The 17,479-nt window shown below is 44.6% G+C and overlaps 1 protein-coding gene across 1 annotated transcript in view; it reads right to left on the bottom strand.

The window, feature by feature from the left end:
* Positions 1–800: 800 nt before the first annotated feature.
* Positions 801–17,479, bottom strand: part of Masp1 (MBL associated serine protease 1) — a 57,454-nt gene continuing 40,775 nt past the window's right edge. The window contains exons 10-15 of the mRNA XM_042668702.1: positions 10,658–10,795; positions 6,134–6,247; positions 5,289–5,474; positions 3,541–3,608; positions 1,426–1,525; positions 801–991 (exon numbers count right to left, since the gene is read on the bottom strand). Of these exons, the coding sequence (XP_042524636.1) occupies positions 801–991; positions 1,426–1,525; positions 3,541–3,608; positions 5,289–5,474; positions 6,134–6,247; positions 10,658–10,795 (797 nt within the window). The remainder of the gene's footprint in view (positions 992–1,425; positions 1,526–3,540; positions 3,609–5,288; positions 5,475–6,133; positions 6,248–10,657; positions 10,796–17,479) is intronic.

Genomic DNA, 17,479 nt, shown 5'->3' with positions numbered 1-17,479 from the left:
TTGGAGTTAGTGGGGCTTCCTCTCCCCTCTCCCTTCTTTTAATAGGCCTGAAGTTTACCCTACCAAGGAGTCCATGTTATGCAGTACAAGTCTAAAAATTGGAAGCAAATGCTCTTCTTAGGAATAGAAAGGTAAGATCTTTGGCTGTATTTGCCTGGGCTGTATCTTTGGGTACCAGAATATGAGGAACACAGGTGAGCATGGGAATAGTAGCAGCATTTTGCCTTTATCAAAGCCCTCCACTTCTTTCTCATAGTGGTACTAGGAGTTGAACTCAGAGCCTCCCACTCTTGCTTAGCATTTTCACCTAAAGCTGGTGCTCCACTACTTGAGCCATACATCTACATCCAGCTTTCTTGGAGGACTTTTCTACCTGGGTGGGCTTTGAACATATCCACAGATCTCAGCCTCCCAAATAGCTAGGAGACACAGACACCTGGCTTAAATCACATTTTTAGAACATTTAATTTAAGCCATGCTCTGGAGTATTATATACATATATTTATATATAAATTATGTATATTTATTCTAATTGCACTCTTATGAGGTAGGTAAGATGAATCATTCACATCTCATGGATAAAGAGGTTCAAAGAAATGAAGTCTAACATTGCAAAATTCAAAAGTGGCAAAGCCTGGATTCTGCCTCTGTTACTTTGCTTCTTTAAAGTCAGGTTAAATGGGACTTAATCATTGCTTTGATCACTAATGGCATGTGTGTGAAAGGACCCATACATCAGACCCACTGCTCACTAACTACAACAGGTAGTCAGTTGTGGTCGGTTGGCTGGGTCTTCAAACTCAGTTCACCACCCCAGTGGTCCTCTGAATCCAGTCCTTATTGTGGTAGACGTCGGAATACACTCCGTAGTGGGTTTTCTGTCCACATTCCTCACCCCAGGACACAATACCCACCAGGTACCACTGCCCTTTCTCTCTATCCAAGGTCACCATGGGGCCTCCAGAGTCTCCCATACAGGCATCTTTCCCACCTAAATGAAAAGGACATGCAGATTCAAATACCCATTTCTCTAGCCCAAATCTAAGGGAGCCCTTCTTCTATTGATCTCTGGCTTGTAGTTCAGCGAATCAGGCACCAGAGGGCAGAACAGTCCACAGGACCCAAATCCCCAAGATGAGCAGGTGCAAGTGAGCCCACCTAGAGAGATCAAGGATATTCTACAAAGGGCCCATACAGGAATGGAATAACGTGATTGCTTAGCACTTGTTTCTGATGTATCTTCTCTAGTGGAATCTCTCATCCATGATCAGACCTCCATCTCCCCACCTCCTCTATTGTCTTAGATATAGGAATATACTCTGTAGTGGGTTTCTCTTCCCAGGAGGGGAAGTCTTTATCCTCCTACTGCTAAATGCACATCACCCTGGCAGACAGTGCTCACTTGTACATCTGCTCCTGACTCACCTTCCAGGTCTCCAGCACAGATCATGTCCTCTGTCACTTTATCACCTATCAGTGCATAGTTCTTCTGGCACATATGATGACCAATGATTGGAATTTCAATCTGGAACACAAGGCTAACATTAGTCTCCATCCCTGGCTTAAGAGGTCTTGATATATATATGCATATATGTATATATATGCACACACATATATATGTAATTTATATCATAAAGGTGATGTACAGGGGGGTTGCAGTTACATAAATCAGGTAATGAGTGCATTTCTTTTATAAGACTGTCACCCTACCTCATCTTATCCCACATTGATTATTTAAAACACCACAATGTAACTAGAGCACTGTTGGCTCACACCTATAATCCTAGCTACTCAGGAGGCTGAGATCTGAGGATCACAGTTCCAAGCCAATCCAGGGAGAAAAATCCATGAGACCTTATCTGTAAATAATTACCAAAAAGAACAAGCCAGAAGTGGAGCTGTGATTCAAGTGGTAGCCTTCAGCACAAAAGCTTAGGGTCAGAGCCCAGGCCCTGAGTTTTATGCCGGGATTGGCATAAAATAAATATCACAATCTATACAAAATCCATGGTCAGTTTTTCTCTTCCCCTGCTTTGGGTCCTGGGACATGTAGCACAATCTTTGGGTCTAGACCTTTGAAATTCAGTTTCTTTATCTACACAGTACAAGAAGGAAATAAAATAAGCTAGTACTTTGTAAAATGCAAACGCTGTACATATTATTAGGGACCTCAAGGGTTTACACTGCTTTCTACTTTTTTTTTTTGGTTGGTCCTGGGGCTTGAACTCTGGGCTTGGGTGCTATCCCTCAGCTCTTCAGCTCAGGGCAAGCGCTCTACTGTTTGAGCCACAGAGCCTCACATTGCTTTCCAGAAAGCAAGCATTCACCTATATTGCTCTTTCTCTCTGTCTCTTTGTCTCTCTGTCTGTCTGTCTGTCTCTCACTACAGCATAAGTTCCTAGATATTAGGTTGGCCTCTAGTCCATTTGTATCTTGGAAGACATTAGGTACTTAGAAAACATTTTAAAAAATTAAGGTGATAGAATGTTACATATAAATAAGATATGATTATGATTGCTTTGATTCCGCATGGAATTGATGTCTAGAATAAAAAGAAGAAGCATTTGAGTCTTATTCAGCCATATCAAGACTGATATCAACCACATGCCCCAAATATACACATTCACCTGGTACTAAAAGGGAACCAGGGGCCATTTCCATGGTCTTTCCCTGGGTAAGTGGGGAGAGGAAGCTGTATCACAGGCCTGGTGTCAGCCACCCGTCGAGTCCCTGGAGAACTCCTCTTCACTACTCAGTGGCATATCTTTTGGGAAATCCACCCGAATCCTCACATTCTAGAACATTCTGTACTTCTTCCTTTCCATATCTTTATTGCAATCCATGACTTTCTACTTGATCAAGAGGGCCAGGAACCAGCTCCTTCCAAATCTAAAACTTTCAGTTATATTACAATAAATAATGTGTACTGTGTATTACAACCTAACTGTGTTACCAAACCTGGTGAGGTAAAAGCCAGGTAGTTCTCAGAGTGTGTCCACTGTGGATCTTAACTTTTCAGTTTGGGATAGTGCAATATGGGCAAATCAATGACTTATTTCAGACAACCCAGTAACTCTGTACAAGCCAGGACTGGGAGCCCTAGCCCTTTAGGTCTGGTTTGGTGTTCCTTTCTGAAATGATAGGAATGTGAACTTGAAGTACAATAACCAAGTGTACTTCTGTGGATCTGCAAGCCTGGACTATGCATGCTAATTTGGTATGTAGTCCAAAAGGCATGCAGATAAGTCAGAAGCCTTTGGGGTGTCTAACCCTGCTGTTTTCTGGGGAAATTTTATGAGGTGAGGCTTACATAAGCTACCAGGGACACTGGACAGTGTTTAGAGAACAGAGCCCATGGGTAGAACAAACAACTAAAAACTTTCTGGGGTTCAAAGTCTACCTAAACTCTGTCGATGAGTCTGCCCCTGGCATCTCTCTCCCTTTGCCCACACCTGCACCTCCCTGACAGGGCGATGAAGCAGGCAGGTCCCCTGCGGGACCGGATGTGTCATTGCCTATGGGGTATAAGTTGAACTTCACCTCCATCAGCTTCTCTGGGAGACGCCTCAAGAACTGCTTTCCCCAGCCAGTGACGATGGCCATGGTTCCTGGAGGAGAGGAGATGCTGTGAGGGAACGGCTGTCTGGAGGGTGTGCAGAGGGCTGCGCCTGGCAGCTCTGTTCTCCTCTGCCTGTGGAAGAAGGGCTGAATTTGCCTCCTCAGGGAAAGGCAATGAGAGAGGAGGGATGATGGGAAAGGCTGATGGGTCGGAGGTGACCTGCAGCTGCAAGGGGCTGTTGTTTCTATGATACACTGCTTGATTATTCATTTGCCTGTCTGTTCTCTCCCACTCCCCAGCTAGCAAAGAACCTATGAAAGTTGTGATCTCATCTCTCTTGTTCTCCATTTTATCACCATGCCTGTAACAGTGCTGTAATATAGTAGATGATCAGTTAATAATGCTGAATAAATAAAGAGCCCATTCTAGTCAACAAGATGTTAGACTACCTCTAACAAACTCTCTTTCTTCTCCTGCCCCGTAAGGCTTGTACTTATCCATAAGATGGTGCGGCAAGACTTGGTATTTCTTAAAAAGTTTTCAAGCTTGGCTGTTCGAGAAACCTACAAAGCTTGCAGCCCTGAGGACAATGTGAACATGAATTTAATGCCGATAGAGCACTCAAAACAACACTGGGATTTACATGAGGAAACTTGAACCCAACTCTTAGAGCTTCATAGAAGCTGCATCTTGGGTGGGTCCATTCACTTTGCTGTACCTCAATTTTCTCATCTGTAAAATGGTACTCCAAGCTAATCTCTACCGTGTAAAACTTTCATATGGTAATGAACATAAAGCAGCTGGCACATGGTAATATCATGGCCTTCTATTAACTCCAGTCAGCTATGCCTGCACCCTTTTCTCTCAACATTCTCACATTCCATATCAGCAATTGTTAATACCTTTGAGCTAGAAAAAATGAGTTATGATATGGCTTGATCAGATTTAGAATGAAAAGCCATATAAGATTGGCTAGCCTTGTCTGCTATGTATTACACATTGCATTTATACTATCTCATTTAAATATCATAGCCATGTTCAGAGATTTTGTTTTATGAGGCTTTATGAGGCCAAGTGATCTTCTATAAGATCACTCAACTAGAAAATATCAACAGCAGGATTTGAACCTGTGCTGGCGATTTAAGTTACTGTTCTCTGGCATCTGAATTGCCCTTCTACACTTGGCTTTGTGATGAGAGGGAAGGATTAGATGGGAATTCAGCTTGGCTAGCTGTTTTCCCACAACTAAGGGCTCTTTCAAGGAGTCTGGAAGACTCTACTATTGTAATGTTTTCTTCCCCCCTGTGGTGAGTGGCTCCAGTTATTTTCCTTAGCAAATCTGTCTTGTCTGCAGAAGTACTGGCTCCAAAAGACCCCTTACCCAAATTCCTAGGCTCTGTAACTTCAGCTGCTTACCTTGGTTCTCTAAGGCCTAAAGGGGTCCATTTCGTCTTACAGTACTATCTTTTATTATTCTCAGCTTTTCCCTTTACTTATTTAGATCACCAATCTGCTCTGGTAAATTCTCTCTTAAAAATCACTAGTTTGGTTTATTTTCCTGTCTGGGCCCATAGTCCTTCCTGTTTACTTCGTGCCTAACAGGATTTCCACTACCTCAGAACCAGTTCTGGCTTCGTTGTTTGTGGGGAGGCAGCCGGGGAATCATGCAGAGACCGTCAGCTGACTCAGTGGCCCTGCAGAGCTGGAGTCAGAGGTAAGAAGAAGGTACCTTCCTGTGTGGGGTCTTCTGGCAGACAGATGGGCATCACAAAGTTATTCAACGTTGGACCCTCCATTAACTCCACCAGACCCACATCATTCTCATATGTGGTAGGGTTATACTGGGGATGGAGGTAGCTACGGTTGACCTGGAGATGCTGTTCATTTTCATCTGACTGGAGCCTTCGATGCTTGCCTGGACAAGAAGAAGGTGTGTGAGGCATGAGAACAGTGGAGGATAAAGCCATACCTTGCTCCTTCCTGGTCAGCCATCTGGTCCTACATCACAGGTGCTTCTAGACTCATCCCTTTAAGCGATGCTCACCTGCCTTCTCCCCAGCCTAGCCCTCTAGGCCAACCTGAAATCTTCCATAGAGTGTTATGGCTTCTTACTTCTATCGTTCCTCATGAGGTGATCATTGTGCTAGAATGCTTGTTTTTATAGCTGTTGGTACAGTCCAATCCATGTACTGACTCAGTAACTGGGAAGTTCTAGACACCTAAGGTAGACATCTTTCCCCTGTGAACTCCCATAGCACACTCTATCTGTCCTCTCATTCAGAACCTTCATCTTCTCACCTTCTATTTCAGGGCTCCAGACTTATACCTTATTCATTCCTTAGACTGTAAGCTCCTTGTGGGAAGAAACTCATTCTTGGTTATATTGTATTCTTAGATTCTGGCAGAGCATTGACAGGTAAGTGCATGTTGATCAATTGACATTCAGTGTGTTGATTGACTCAACTAACGTCCTGATTTTTTAAAGGAAGGCCTTGGAAAATGGCAGTCGTTGAACCTGTTCCAAAACTCACAGCTGACTTCAGGAGGTCAGAGGTCAGTGCGATTTTCACTCACCCATGATGATTTTGAATTCAGAAGCATTGAACAAGTATGAGGCATCTAGGGTTGGGTCCTCAGGATCCATTGGCCGATGGAGGCAGTGAGCAGCAGTCACAATCCATTTGGAGCCTGGAGAAGAGAACATTCATGTGCTGTTCCTTCACTGTCCTGTCCTGGCTCCAGCTGTCTTGAACTGAGGTCCTTAAACCTATTCCAGGCCACCTCTAAGCCCCTCCCCTGAATTTCATGCCCTAAGTCAGATAGTAAAGTCGTATCATTTGAAGATGAGATATTATGCCTGTAATTTCAACTGCTTATTATTTTTCAACGTCACTTCTAGCACTTGAATTCAGGGCCTGGGTTCTGTCACTTGAATATGGTTTCACTTCTGGTTCTTTAGTGGCTAATTGAAGGTAAGGATCTCAGAGAGTTTCCTGCTTGGGCTGGATTCAAACAACTCAGCATCCTGACTAGCTAGAATTTTAGGCATGAGCCACCAGTGCTCAGCAACACTGCCTATTTGTGTGTGTGTGTATGTGTGTGTGTGTGTGTGTGTGTGTGTGTGTGTGTGTGTGTGTGTGTGTTCCAGTCCTAGGGCTGAACTCAGGGCCTGGGTGCTGTCCCTAAGCTTTTTTAATCAAACTTAGTACTCTAGCACTTGAGCCATAGCTCCATGTCTCGATTTTTGATGGCTTAATTGGAGATAAGAGTCTCATACAGGGCTGGGAAGGTGGCTCAGTGGTAGAGTGCTTGCCTTGCATGCATGAGGCCCTGGGTTCGATTCCTCAGCACCATATAAGCAGAAAAAGCCAGAAGTGTCACTTGACTCAAGTGGTAGAGCACTAGCCTTGAGCTGAAGAGCTGAGGGACAGCATCCAGGCCCAGAGTTCAAGCCCCACAGCCAAAAAAAAAAGAGTCTCATAGAATTTTCTGCCCAGGCTGGCTTTGAAACATGATCCTTATATCTCAACTTCTTGTGTAGTTAGCATTATGGGTGAGAACCACCAGCCCAACTGCCTATTTTAAGCAAGGATAAGACTAATTTAGGAGTGGGGGGCATACTAGGCTTGAATTCAGGGCCTCATACACTTGCTCAGTTTTTTCTGCTCAACTACTGGTGTTCTATCACTTGAGTCATGCCTCCAGTTGAAATTTTTTGCTGGTTCATTAGAGATAGAGTCTTATGGAATGTTCTGCCGAGGCCGGTTTTGAATAGCAATCTTCAGAAATCAGCTTCCTGAATAGCTAGGATTAAAGGTGTCAGCCCCCTGTACCTGGTCTAAATATTTTATAGAGGGTTTCTGGGCTCCCTTGTGCCTAGAAACCCTTAAAGTATGGATGAGTACCAGACAACCCAAACCAGATCCATAAAAACCCCATGCTCAGGGCTGGGAAGGTGGCTCAGTGGTAGAGTGCTAGCCCTGAGCTGAAGATCTGAGGGACAGCACTCAGGCCCAGCGTTCAAGATCTACCACCACCACCACCAAAAAAAAAAAAAATACTCACTGGCTGCCTCTCTGATGTGATAGTAAGACCACCAGCAGCAACATCACCCGAGAATAACTTAGAGATAAAGAATATCAGGGCCCACCTCAGATTATACAATTAGAGCCTGAAACATACCCAAATAGCTCCCATGCATATTTTAGTTTGACAAGTACAGAGGGAGTGATGTGGCTGCACATGAAATTGCCTGGGGAATTAGAAAAGTCAGTAAGAAGGCCCGCATTAGATCAGAGAAGTTAAGAGGGTGGAGCTCAGCACCGGCACGGGTTCAATGTTTCTGGAGGAAATTGGTTGCCACCAGGGCTGAGCACCATTGCTCTGATCCAGACCTCTCATGGAGGGGAGGTTGGCCCTGAGTCTCCTGATGTAGCCTAGTGTATTTCTTGGGTCTTGTCTTCTTCCCTTGGATGGATATATACCTGTACCTTGTGTAAGGTGGGCTTCTGACTAGCTTTTCAATGGAGCAGATCATAAATGCATAGGTGGCAGAGACCTAGGAGGAGCCAAGCAGACAAAAAGGCTGTAGGGTAAGGGAGTAGGGGTAAGATTCAGAGGCACAGATGGCATAGTTTGGCATCAAGGGCACAGACGCTTTCTCAAGCAGGTTCCAGGCTCCACTTGGCTTCTCATAAGCAACTAGGGGCTCCAGCTTCTCATTGTGGATGGAGCTTCACACAAGGCACCATCTTTCCCCTGAGGTATTTTTTATTCTGGCCATGACCAGGGTTTACTGAGTTGGTTTCTTGGGTGGATAAAGTGGGCTGAGGTACCCAGGTGAAGAGATCTTCCTCAGAGCAGGGATCTCTAGAGGAGCCCCAGAGAGGGCACTGGTCAGTCCAGACCCCAAGCTCTGCCAATTCCTCCACCCAGGCCTCATGTGGCCAAGGAGAATACACTTTACCCCTTCCTTTTTCTTTTATCTGCTTTCTAGTTCCCTCTGCCCTCTTCTTTCCTTTCCTCCCTCCACAAGGCCGGAGGAGCACAGCAGGGAAAGGATTATAGATCTGCAGAGCTTTGAGGAGGATCAAGTGTGAAGGATCTTTCAGCTGGACAGGGTATAGAGAAGTGAACTTCAAGCAACTTTAAAGCACAGATCATAGGGAATAAGCATGCAATGCATACCAATACAGATTCAAAATTATGAACTCAAGTGAATTTAAGTCTTAAAACAATGCATGTAACCCATCTTCAACTTGGCTTCCAGCAACATTGGAAAAGTCTGCTGAAGAAGCCTTCCCTTCCTTTTACCCACCCTTTGGCTCTTTCCCACTCTTTTCTTCTTCCATCCTTTCTGTCTTTGTATAGAGTTCCTTTCTTGTTTCCTGATTTCTTCTCTCCCTTTGGCATCTTAGGCTCTATTTTCTCTTCTGTTACCTCTTTCATTTCCCTGTCATTCTCCCTTCAGTTCCCTCTGCCTTTTTTTAGGTCTCATTGTTTTGTCTTTCATTCTGCCATTGATTCTCAACCTCTATGTATTTCCCTTCCTTCTCTTTCTTTCTTGGTTCTCTCCCCTGTCCTTCTCCCCACTGGATTGCTTTCAGCTCCAGCCTTACCTTCCTTGCAAACATTTTTCTTTTGAGTGTGTGTATTAATACTGAGGCTTGAACTCAGGGCCTGAGTGTTGTCCCTTAGCTTTTTCATTCAAGGCTAGTGCTCCATCACTTAAGCCACAGATCCACTTTTGGCTTTTTGGTTAATTAGAGATAAGAATCTCACAGCCTTTCTGTCTGGGCTGGTTTTGACAAATGATACTCAGATCTCTGTCTCCTGAGTAGCTAGGATTACAGGTGTGAACCACCAGTGCCTGGCACCTTCCCTTTTATACCTTTACTCACTCTCCTTACCTCTTACAAAGGCTCGTTGACTGAGGCAGACAGTTCATCTTTGTTCTCATAGGAACATAAGGATTAGTTCCTTGAAGGGAAGTTTTACAGTTGCTATTGCCATTTCCCACCTCCCTATATTCTTTTTTTTATTAATAAGTTTTTTATTGTGAAAATACCATACAGAGGGGTTACAATTACATGAGCAAGGTAATGAGTACATTTCTTATCAAGCATTGTTGCTTCCTCCTTTGTTTCCCCTTACCATCCCTGCCCTCCCATCTCTCTCCCCTACCCTCCCTATATTCTTAAATATAGCCCTAGCCCAAGCCTTAAAGGATCCCTGGCCTACATTTGTCCAACCCTGACTATAGTCAGGCAGTAGATGAGGCTAAGGGAGAGACATGGCCTACAGCCTGGAAGCTACCCAGATAGAGGTGGAACAATCAGAGTTTTCTTCACCTGGAATGGGCTCAGAACTCTAGACCCTTTTCTTCTAAAGATCTCAGACTTTGAGTGAAACTTAGTTCATATAAATCTGTTCTTTCCTATTCTTCTTCCCATTCCCTTCTACTTACAAAGTTAATAATTTCATTTTCTAGTATTTATGAACCTGCATACTTTATTTTCATCTCTTATGTCCCTTTTCTTTTCTAGGGTGGGGTGGCTAATGACTTTTCATTATTGCAACAGGTATCTACTGAAGTGGCCTCTAGATTCTCTTCCTTGTGTCTCCTGCTCCATGTGGAAAGAACTTCTCAGGATATGCTTATCTTCTGCAGCTGAGTATAGAATAAAGATCTAAGTTCTTAGGCCTGGTTTTAAAAGATTTTGTAAATCTTCCTTCTCTCACTTCCCAAAGGTGACAATCTACCTGATCCCAGAGCTCAGGTGGCACTGCCTTTGTCACATGTACACACCTGTGCATGTACACACAGGTACACACCATATTTATTATCACTCATGAATTAATCCTTCACAAGGTTGGACACTGACCGGTTTTAGGAGGAATACCACAACTAGTACATCTGGTTCCAGTTAAGGCCCTTTCTTCCCCACTGAGTGGTCAATGATTCTCAAAAAAAAAAAAAGAAAGAAAGAAAGAAAAAAGAATAACAGAAACTCTGGTCAGTCTCCAGGATGAGGATTGAGTTTTTCAGCTTCTATTCTTCCCCACCAGGGGACCTTCCATTTCTCACCTTCTCCTTACCTAGAAGGGAACCCCCACAGAAGGGCTGTCCATTCTGCTCTACCATCATGGCCATCCAGGGAGTGGTGCCCCTCTGGCTTTGGTGTCCATTGAAGATCTTAGCCATCATCTTCCGGGAGAACTTGGGGACACCACACACTGCAGCCAAGGAGGAAGGAACAGATCACACTCTGGGCTCTGTCTTGTCTATTCCCTGAATTACTAGTTCATCATCACTCTGCTAAGAGCATCTCTTAATTTTGGCTTTCCAGTATCCCTTACTTCTTCCGAGTCATTTTGATCCCTTTCAGCTGTATGAAATCATGCCTTCATTTAATTAAGTTCCAATAATACTTAAATCTTCTTTCAATAACATTCAACTCCTTTTGCCTATGTAAGACCTACATGCACTTAACCTTATCTTGCTTGCTAGGGTGAGCTTTTTGAAGCAAAGGAATTAAATGACAGGAATTTAAATGAGGAAACAAAGCTTTTGATAAGGAAATATATCAATAACCGACCAATTTCTTCTTCTTCTTTTTCTCCTCTTCTTCCTCCTCCCTCTTCTTCTGTGTCAAGACTAGAGTTTGAACTCAAGACCTCACACTCTTGCTTAGCTTTTTCATGCAAGGCTGGTGCTCTACCACTCCTGACACACCTCTGCTTCTGATCTTTTGCTGGTTAATTGGAGATATAAATCTAATGGATTTTCCTGCCTGGGCTGGCTTTTGCTTCCTGAGTAGTCAGGGTAAGAGTGTGAGCCACCAGTGCCTGGCATTAGTACTTCTTTTTGAGATGACGTCCAGCTGCCAAAAGCTGTTTCTAGACAGGAAAAGATTTTGGCTTCACAAAGGGCTAATTTCCCAGTAAAGTGTCAAAATAATGAACATCCTTCATCCACAATAACCAAACTCCCAAAACAAGGCCACTGATTATCCTCAGAGGGTTTATTTCCACATTAGACCCCCACCAGGAGAAACAAAATGCAAAGGCCCCCTACAGAGTAGCAAAGCATGTGATATTTAAATATACAAAATATAGCATCCTCTACATGTACAATTCATAGATACAGGAGTGTGTTTTGATGAATCACTTGAAAAAAGAATCGGATATTTCCTAATTATTCTCTTGGAATACCTTTCAGGAAGCTCTACCAGGTACCTTTATAGGATGGGGATTCCCAGGAGAGAGTTAGGAATACAATCCATCTATGAGCGCCCAAGAGAGGCTGCTGGCCATCACTGGGTGCTGACAACAAGAGCTGGAGAGATGGTGAAGTGGGTTTCAGGACTTCCTTTTATGGAGACCCTAAGGCCCAGAGAAGAAAATGATTTGTCAATGGTTATATAGCCAGTTAGGTTTATGACCTAAGATGCTCCGTCTCTTTTCACTGCCGTGACCTTGAGCACTGAAAAGCAGAGGAGTAGAGGCTTCTCACCATCGTGCTGGGTGTTATTCTCCACTGAGCTCAGGTCCCAGGGTTATGGGGTAGCCTGGTGGGATTTGATTGACTTCTTAGATGCTGAGTCAACTCTTTCTTCTATTTTTCTTCCATCCTGGTGGGATTCAGTGTAGATCCCACTGTTTCCTAAGTAACAGCTAAGTCTCCATACGTGGGGTTGGGCATGCAGTCTTTTTAGATGATGCGTCCCAGAGCTGGAGTGTTGCTTTGTGTTTGGAGTGGCAAGTGTTGAAACACTGTGGGGTCAGCTGGTATTTAAGAGTGGCACATGGGCCCCAGTGATGTGTTTTCAGTGGACGATGTGAATTTAAGGGGCGTGGAGAGCTGCCCGCTGCTGTTCTCCTTCCACAGTTACCACAAACCTTTTCCATCTCCCTTTGAAATTCCTTTAGTGGGGAATATAAAGAATAATACTTGTACTACAGGGAGCTTTGTGGAAAGGCCTGTCTGTTACACCATGAGAGAGGGCCTCTGATCTCCTTTCTTTAAACTGAATGGTTAAGAGGAGGGACTTAACTTGGTGTAAGACCAGAGAGCAAAACTGGGAAAATATCTGGATATAGACTTCAGTTCAATATAAGGAATCATTTCCTATCAGGTCTAAGATCCTTTACACCAATAGTGGCCCCAATGGGTTTAAAAAATGGTTAGGAGTGAATAAAGGCCAACAGGCTAAAGCTTGCCCTGGAGAGGAGAGCTAGAGGCCCTCTAGCTCAGTTCCTTCATTATGTTGTAGGGAAGATGTAGCTCAGGAAGGGGAAAGGACTTGGTCCAAGTCATGGACCAGGCCTCCTGCCTCATATCTTGCCCCTGTACCACAATGCTGCCTCCCTGGGTCCTAGGGCTGTCTCAGGAGGATGAATGCCCTGCTAGGTCAGTCAGTAAATTCAGTCTATTTGGTCTGGTAAGTAACATGGAGTGTGTAGCCGGAAGTGTGTGGTGCAGTTTCACTTGATACGGGTCAGCACAGGCAGGCCCCAAGGAAGTTAGTCAGCTCACCGCTCTACCTGGAGCTCCCTCACGTCTTGTGGGGAGTTCATCTCCTCCCACAGCCAGTCCACATAGTTGGAGACCTTTGTGTATACTCCATATACCTGCTTGCTGCCACATTCTTCGGGCCCTCCCCAGGATACCAGGCCTTGGGCCACCCAGTGCTGGCTCACTTCATCAAGGATGACAAAGGCCCCACCGCTATCGCCAAGGCATGTGTCCTTGCCACCTTCATAGTAGCCAGCACAGAACATGTTCTCTGTGACACTGTAGTTGCCAGAGCGGGATTCATAGCTGGCTTTGCACTCCGTGTGAGGCACCACGGGTAACTTGACGTACTGCAGGATATCTGTGGACGTTCGCATGCCACTCCCGAGGACATCATCCACGGATACATTGGGATTGGAGATGCCCCAGCCGGCCACCAGGCCCAGCATGTGTGGGATCAGGCCTTCGGGCTCAGACGTTGGAAGGCAGACAGGCCTGACATGGGGTCCTAGGGGCACAGGCTCCTGCAGCTGTACCAGAGCTATGTCATGGTTGTAGTTCTGGATGTTGAAGTCAGGGTAGAGTACCACACGAGCAGCTGACCTGTTGACAGCTCCTGATTTGTCACGTACATCATACAAGCCCAGGTAGACGGTGATGTGCTCCTTGGAGACGGGTATCACGGTGTTGTCTCTGCGCTGAGAGCGTAGCACATGCGCCGCTGTGAGGATCCAGGACTCTGAGAGCAGGGCCCCACTCCCAAACCATTTGTCACTTGGTATCCTTGAAGTGTCCTCCACCACTATCAAGGCCTGCCATGGGAAGAGCCCAGGCTCAGCAATCCGGCCTCCAATAATCCGCTTGACTAGGTTTGGCAGGGAGCGGGAAGGCTGGCCACACTCTGTGAGGAGGTGAATGGGGTAGGGACAAGAAACAGAGCTCAGTTAGGTCAGCCATATTGAAAGAGCTACTAGGAGCAATTTGTCTCTTACCCCAGTGTAGATTATGCCACTCTGGAATTTCTAATCTGCAAAAACTATGAAGAACGTTTCCCTGGGACTCTCTGGGTCTAAATTTCTGTGACTGGTTCCACTGTAGCTGAGCTAATGTACGGAACCAGTTAATTCAGGCTTGGGCCTTGTCCAAGCTGAATCGATCTGTCAAAGACTACTTTTTGCCTCAACCATCTTCAGCCTGGCCTATCACTAACAGTGGTCACCTCACTTCTTTTGTTTCTCCTAGAAATGACTCTAATATCTTAGAAGTCATCCATACTGTGGGCACTCAGAGAATTCAAAATTTTCTCTCCATGTCCACAGGCACAGAGAAATGGAAGGAGCCTAAAAGACTATCCATCAGTTTCTAGTCTATACTAAACTGGGAACCAACGCACCTGGGGCCTGGGGTCTGACTTTTTCATTTCCTATGTGACTCTAAGGCAGTACTTTTCCTCTGTGAATTTCCTCTGTGGATTTCAATACTTTGTGTGTGTGTGTGTGTGTGTGTGTGTGTGTGTGTGTGTGTGTGTATGTGTTATTAGGGCTTAAATTTAGGGCCTTGTGCTCTTGCTTGGCTTTGTCATTCAAGGCTGATGCTCTACCAACTGGACTTGTCTGCCTAGGCTGGCTTTGAACTGTGATCTTCAGATGAGCCTCCTGAGTCATTAGGATTAGAAGCATTAGCTATTGATGCCTGGCTGCTTTCAATTTGTTTCACTTCAATTTTGGACAAGATAATCTCAAAATTTCAATTTTCTTTATTACTTCATTTGCCACTCTCTCTTTATAGACAAAAAATATTTTTTAGAGGTTACAAGATCAGCTCGAGGTAATATAACTATCAAGTTGGTTAGAAGATTCTAGATTCTAAGATTGTTGTCTAATTCTGTATTCCATTCTGCCTTGGGATATATTAAGATGATGGTCATAGCCTTCTAACCCTTTCTCCTCTGACTTGTGGATTAAGCCCTGGACAGACAAAGTAGGGGAAAGGTGGCATAATCCACACGCAATGATGTATGGGCCTTCCTCAGGGCCGCTCATCATTGCACCCTGGAGCCCTGTAGTACCTTCAAGGGAAGGAGAAAGGTCTGAGGAAACTTCATTCCACTGAGTTGCACCCCGAGCATGCACATGCACCACCAGCCTCCTGTAGCCAAATGCCTCTGACTCATGAGCCAGAAGGTCTTCCGTACTGGGCCCCCTGGCTAAAACACAAGCTCACACGGGCCCTTCCCATGCAGGCTATGTGAGCCTGGTAGGTTAGCCTGAGGTGTTGTGACTCTCCTTCAGGTTGCAATGGGAAGACAGCCATCCTTGTCCTTAGATGCTTTCATCAGCCCTTTAGAGACCAAGGAACCTTTGTATTTTCTTGGTAATTGTGGGAGGACGGGTTTTCTACCACATGATGGCTTTGGATGTTCTTCTTCATGATGCCAGGTGCTTCTTCCATGATTCTGGGGGCACAATGCCATTCACCGCAGGGAGGATGTGAAAGGGCCTTTGTAACTGTTGGTAGCCTGTTTTATCAAAGTTGAGGGTGAGCCTCCAGTTATTATCAGCAGTCTATAAGAGGGAACCTCAAGGCAGGTCTGTGCATATGAATTTATACAGAGGTGAGGGACATATTTATGATTCAGTTCATGGTCACAACAAAGCCCATGCCAGCACAAGATGCCAGTGACCTATTTCAGATCACAGAAGGTCAGTGCCAAGGGAAGCTCAGGGAATAGCTAATTTACAGATGGAAAAGACCAGTGACTCACTCAATGTCAGTGCCTGATGAAGTGAAACCCATTTTCCCTGATGCCAGCTTAATTTCTCTGCTAACATTTGATTTCCACTTTGATGTGTTCTTGTCTTTTGAAGAAGTTAAAAACAGTAACAATTCTTTGTCGTGAGAGATCATTGAAATGGGGTAATTGGTGTGTGTGTGTGTGTGTGTGTGTGTGTGTGTGTGTGTGTGTGTGTGTGTGTGCTGGTACTGGGGCTTGAACTCAGGGCCTTACTTTCTTTTTTAACTTTTTTTGCTCAAGGCTGGCATACTAGTATTTAAAAGCCACACTTCCACTTCTGAATTTTTGCCGGTTTGTTGGCTATAAGAATCTCTTTGAATGTGTCTGCCTAGACTGGCTTTGAACTGCACTCCTCAGATCTCAGCCTTCTGACTAGCTAGGATTATAGGTGTGCACCACGGGTTTCCAGCTCCTTATTTTTCTTTTTTGAGGGGGGTAGGGAGGTTGAAGTCTTGAATGATGTTGCGTAGAAAGGCCTCAAACTCTTAGGCTCAAAAGATCCTTCTGCTTCAGACTCATAAGTAGTTATGACAATAGGCATGAAACACGATACTTAGCTAAAATAAAGCAGCTGTTCAAGATGATCACACATCCAAATTTGAGATCATCCTTCTTGGTTGCTGATATTCAACTCCCAGTGTCTCCTCAGAAAGGATTATTCTTGAAATGTTACAATGTGGTCTGTGCTAAAGTCAGATTTGGGCTCTAGTAGATGGTGGATATAGAAGGAAGGTCCTTAAAACAAACCATCCATACTCCAGGATTCTGAGTTCATGAGGATGACATAAAACATAACCGCAGTCAGAGAAGGCTCAACACTACTGTGTTGGCATCAGAAGTCTTGGGTTCATTTTCTGACTGCCTCTTTCTGGAAGTAGATTTGCACCAATCACTATACAAGTTTTTACTGGGAAAATAATACTCTTAGCAGACCTCTACGATACTAGATGAAGCAGATTTTCCATTCAGTTTACATCCTGGTTCCAGGTCAGCCTTTCAAAAAGGAAGAATTCAGAAATCTGGGTTCTGTCCAACCCTGAGTATTATAAGAATTTCATGGTTCACAATATCCAAGATGCTTTGTACATTGTCTAAGATAATCAACATTCAGAATCATAGGATGCTATGGATTTCCTGATCTTGCTTCCTTTTTCTCTGTGGCATGGACTCCCAGCTGCCGGAGAACTGAGATTACCCAGTAAACATTCCAGTTTGGAGGCAGTTGCACCAGGCTCAGGTTCATAGCCAAGTGCATCTTCCTCTCTCAGAGGTAGCAATGTGGCTTCCCAGAATAGAATCACCCATAGTTTTCTTTGTCCCATATAGACCTTCAGCGTCACCAGTCTCCTCTTCTTTGAGACTTTACCACCCACATTTCATGGGGGTGGTTATGGTCAAGCCAATTTGAGGTGAGTAGGATCAGCAGAATGTAGATGAGAAGACCTTTATATTTTTAATTCCCTTTATCTTCATGCTTTCTTGGGGATAAATATCTTCTATGTCAAGTTTTCCTTCCTGGTACACATCTTCCACTCTGGAACACACATGTGCAGTTACAGCCTCCTCTGGGGTCCTATCACACATGTGATGGTTGTGTACTGACTCTCAA

The sequence above is a fragment of the Dipodomys spectabilis genome, unplaced genomic scaffold (assembly GCF_019054845.1).
Source record: "Dipodomys spectabilis isolate Male_0828 unplaced genomic scaffold, ASM1905484v1 ptg000017l, whole genome shotgun sequence".
NCBI lineage: Eukaryota > Metazoa > Chordata > Mammalia > Rodentia > Heteromyidae > Dipodomys > Dipodomys spectabilis.
The sequence above is the reverse complement of the archived record's forward strand: the minus strand, read 5'-3'. Positions and strand labels throughout refer to the sequence as shown.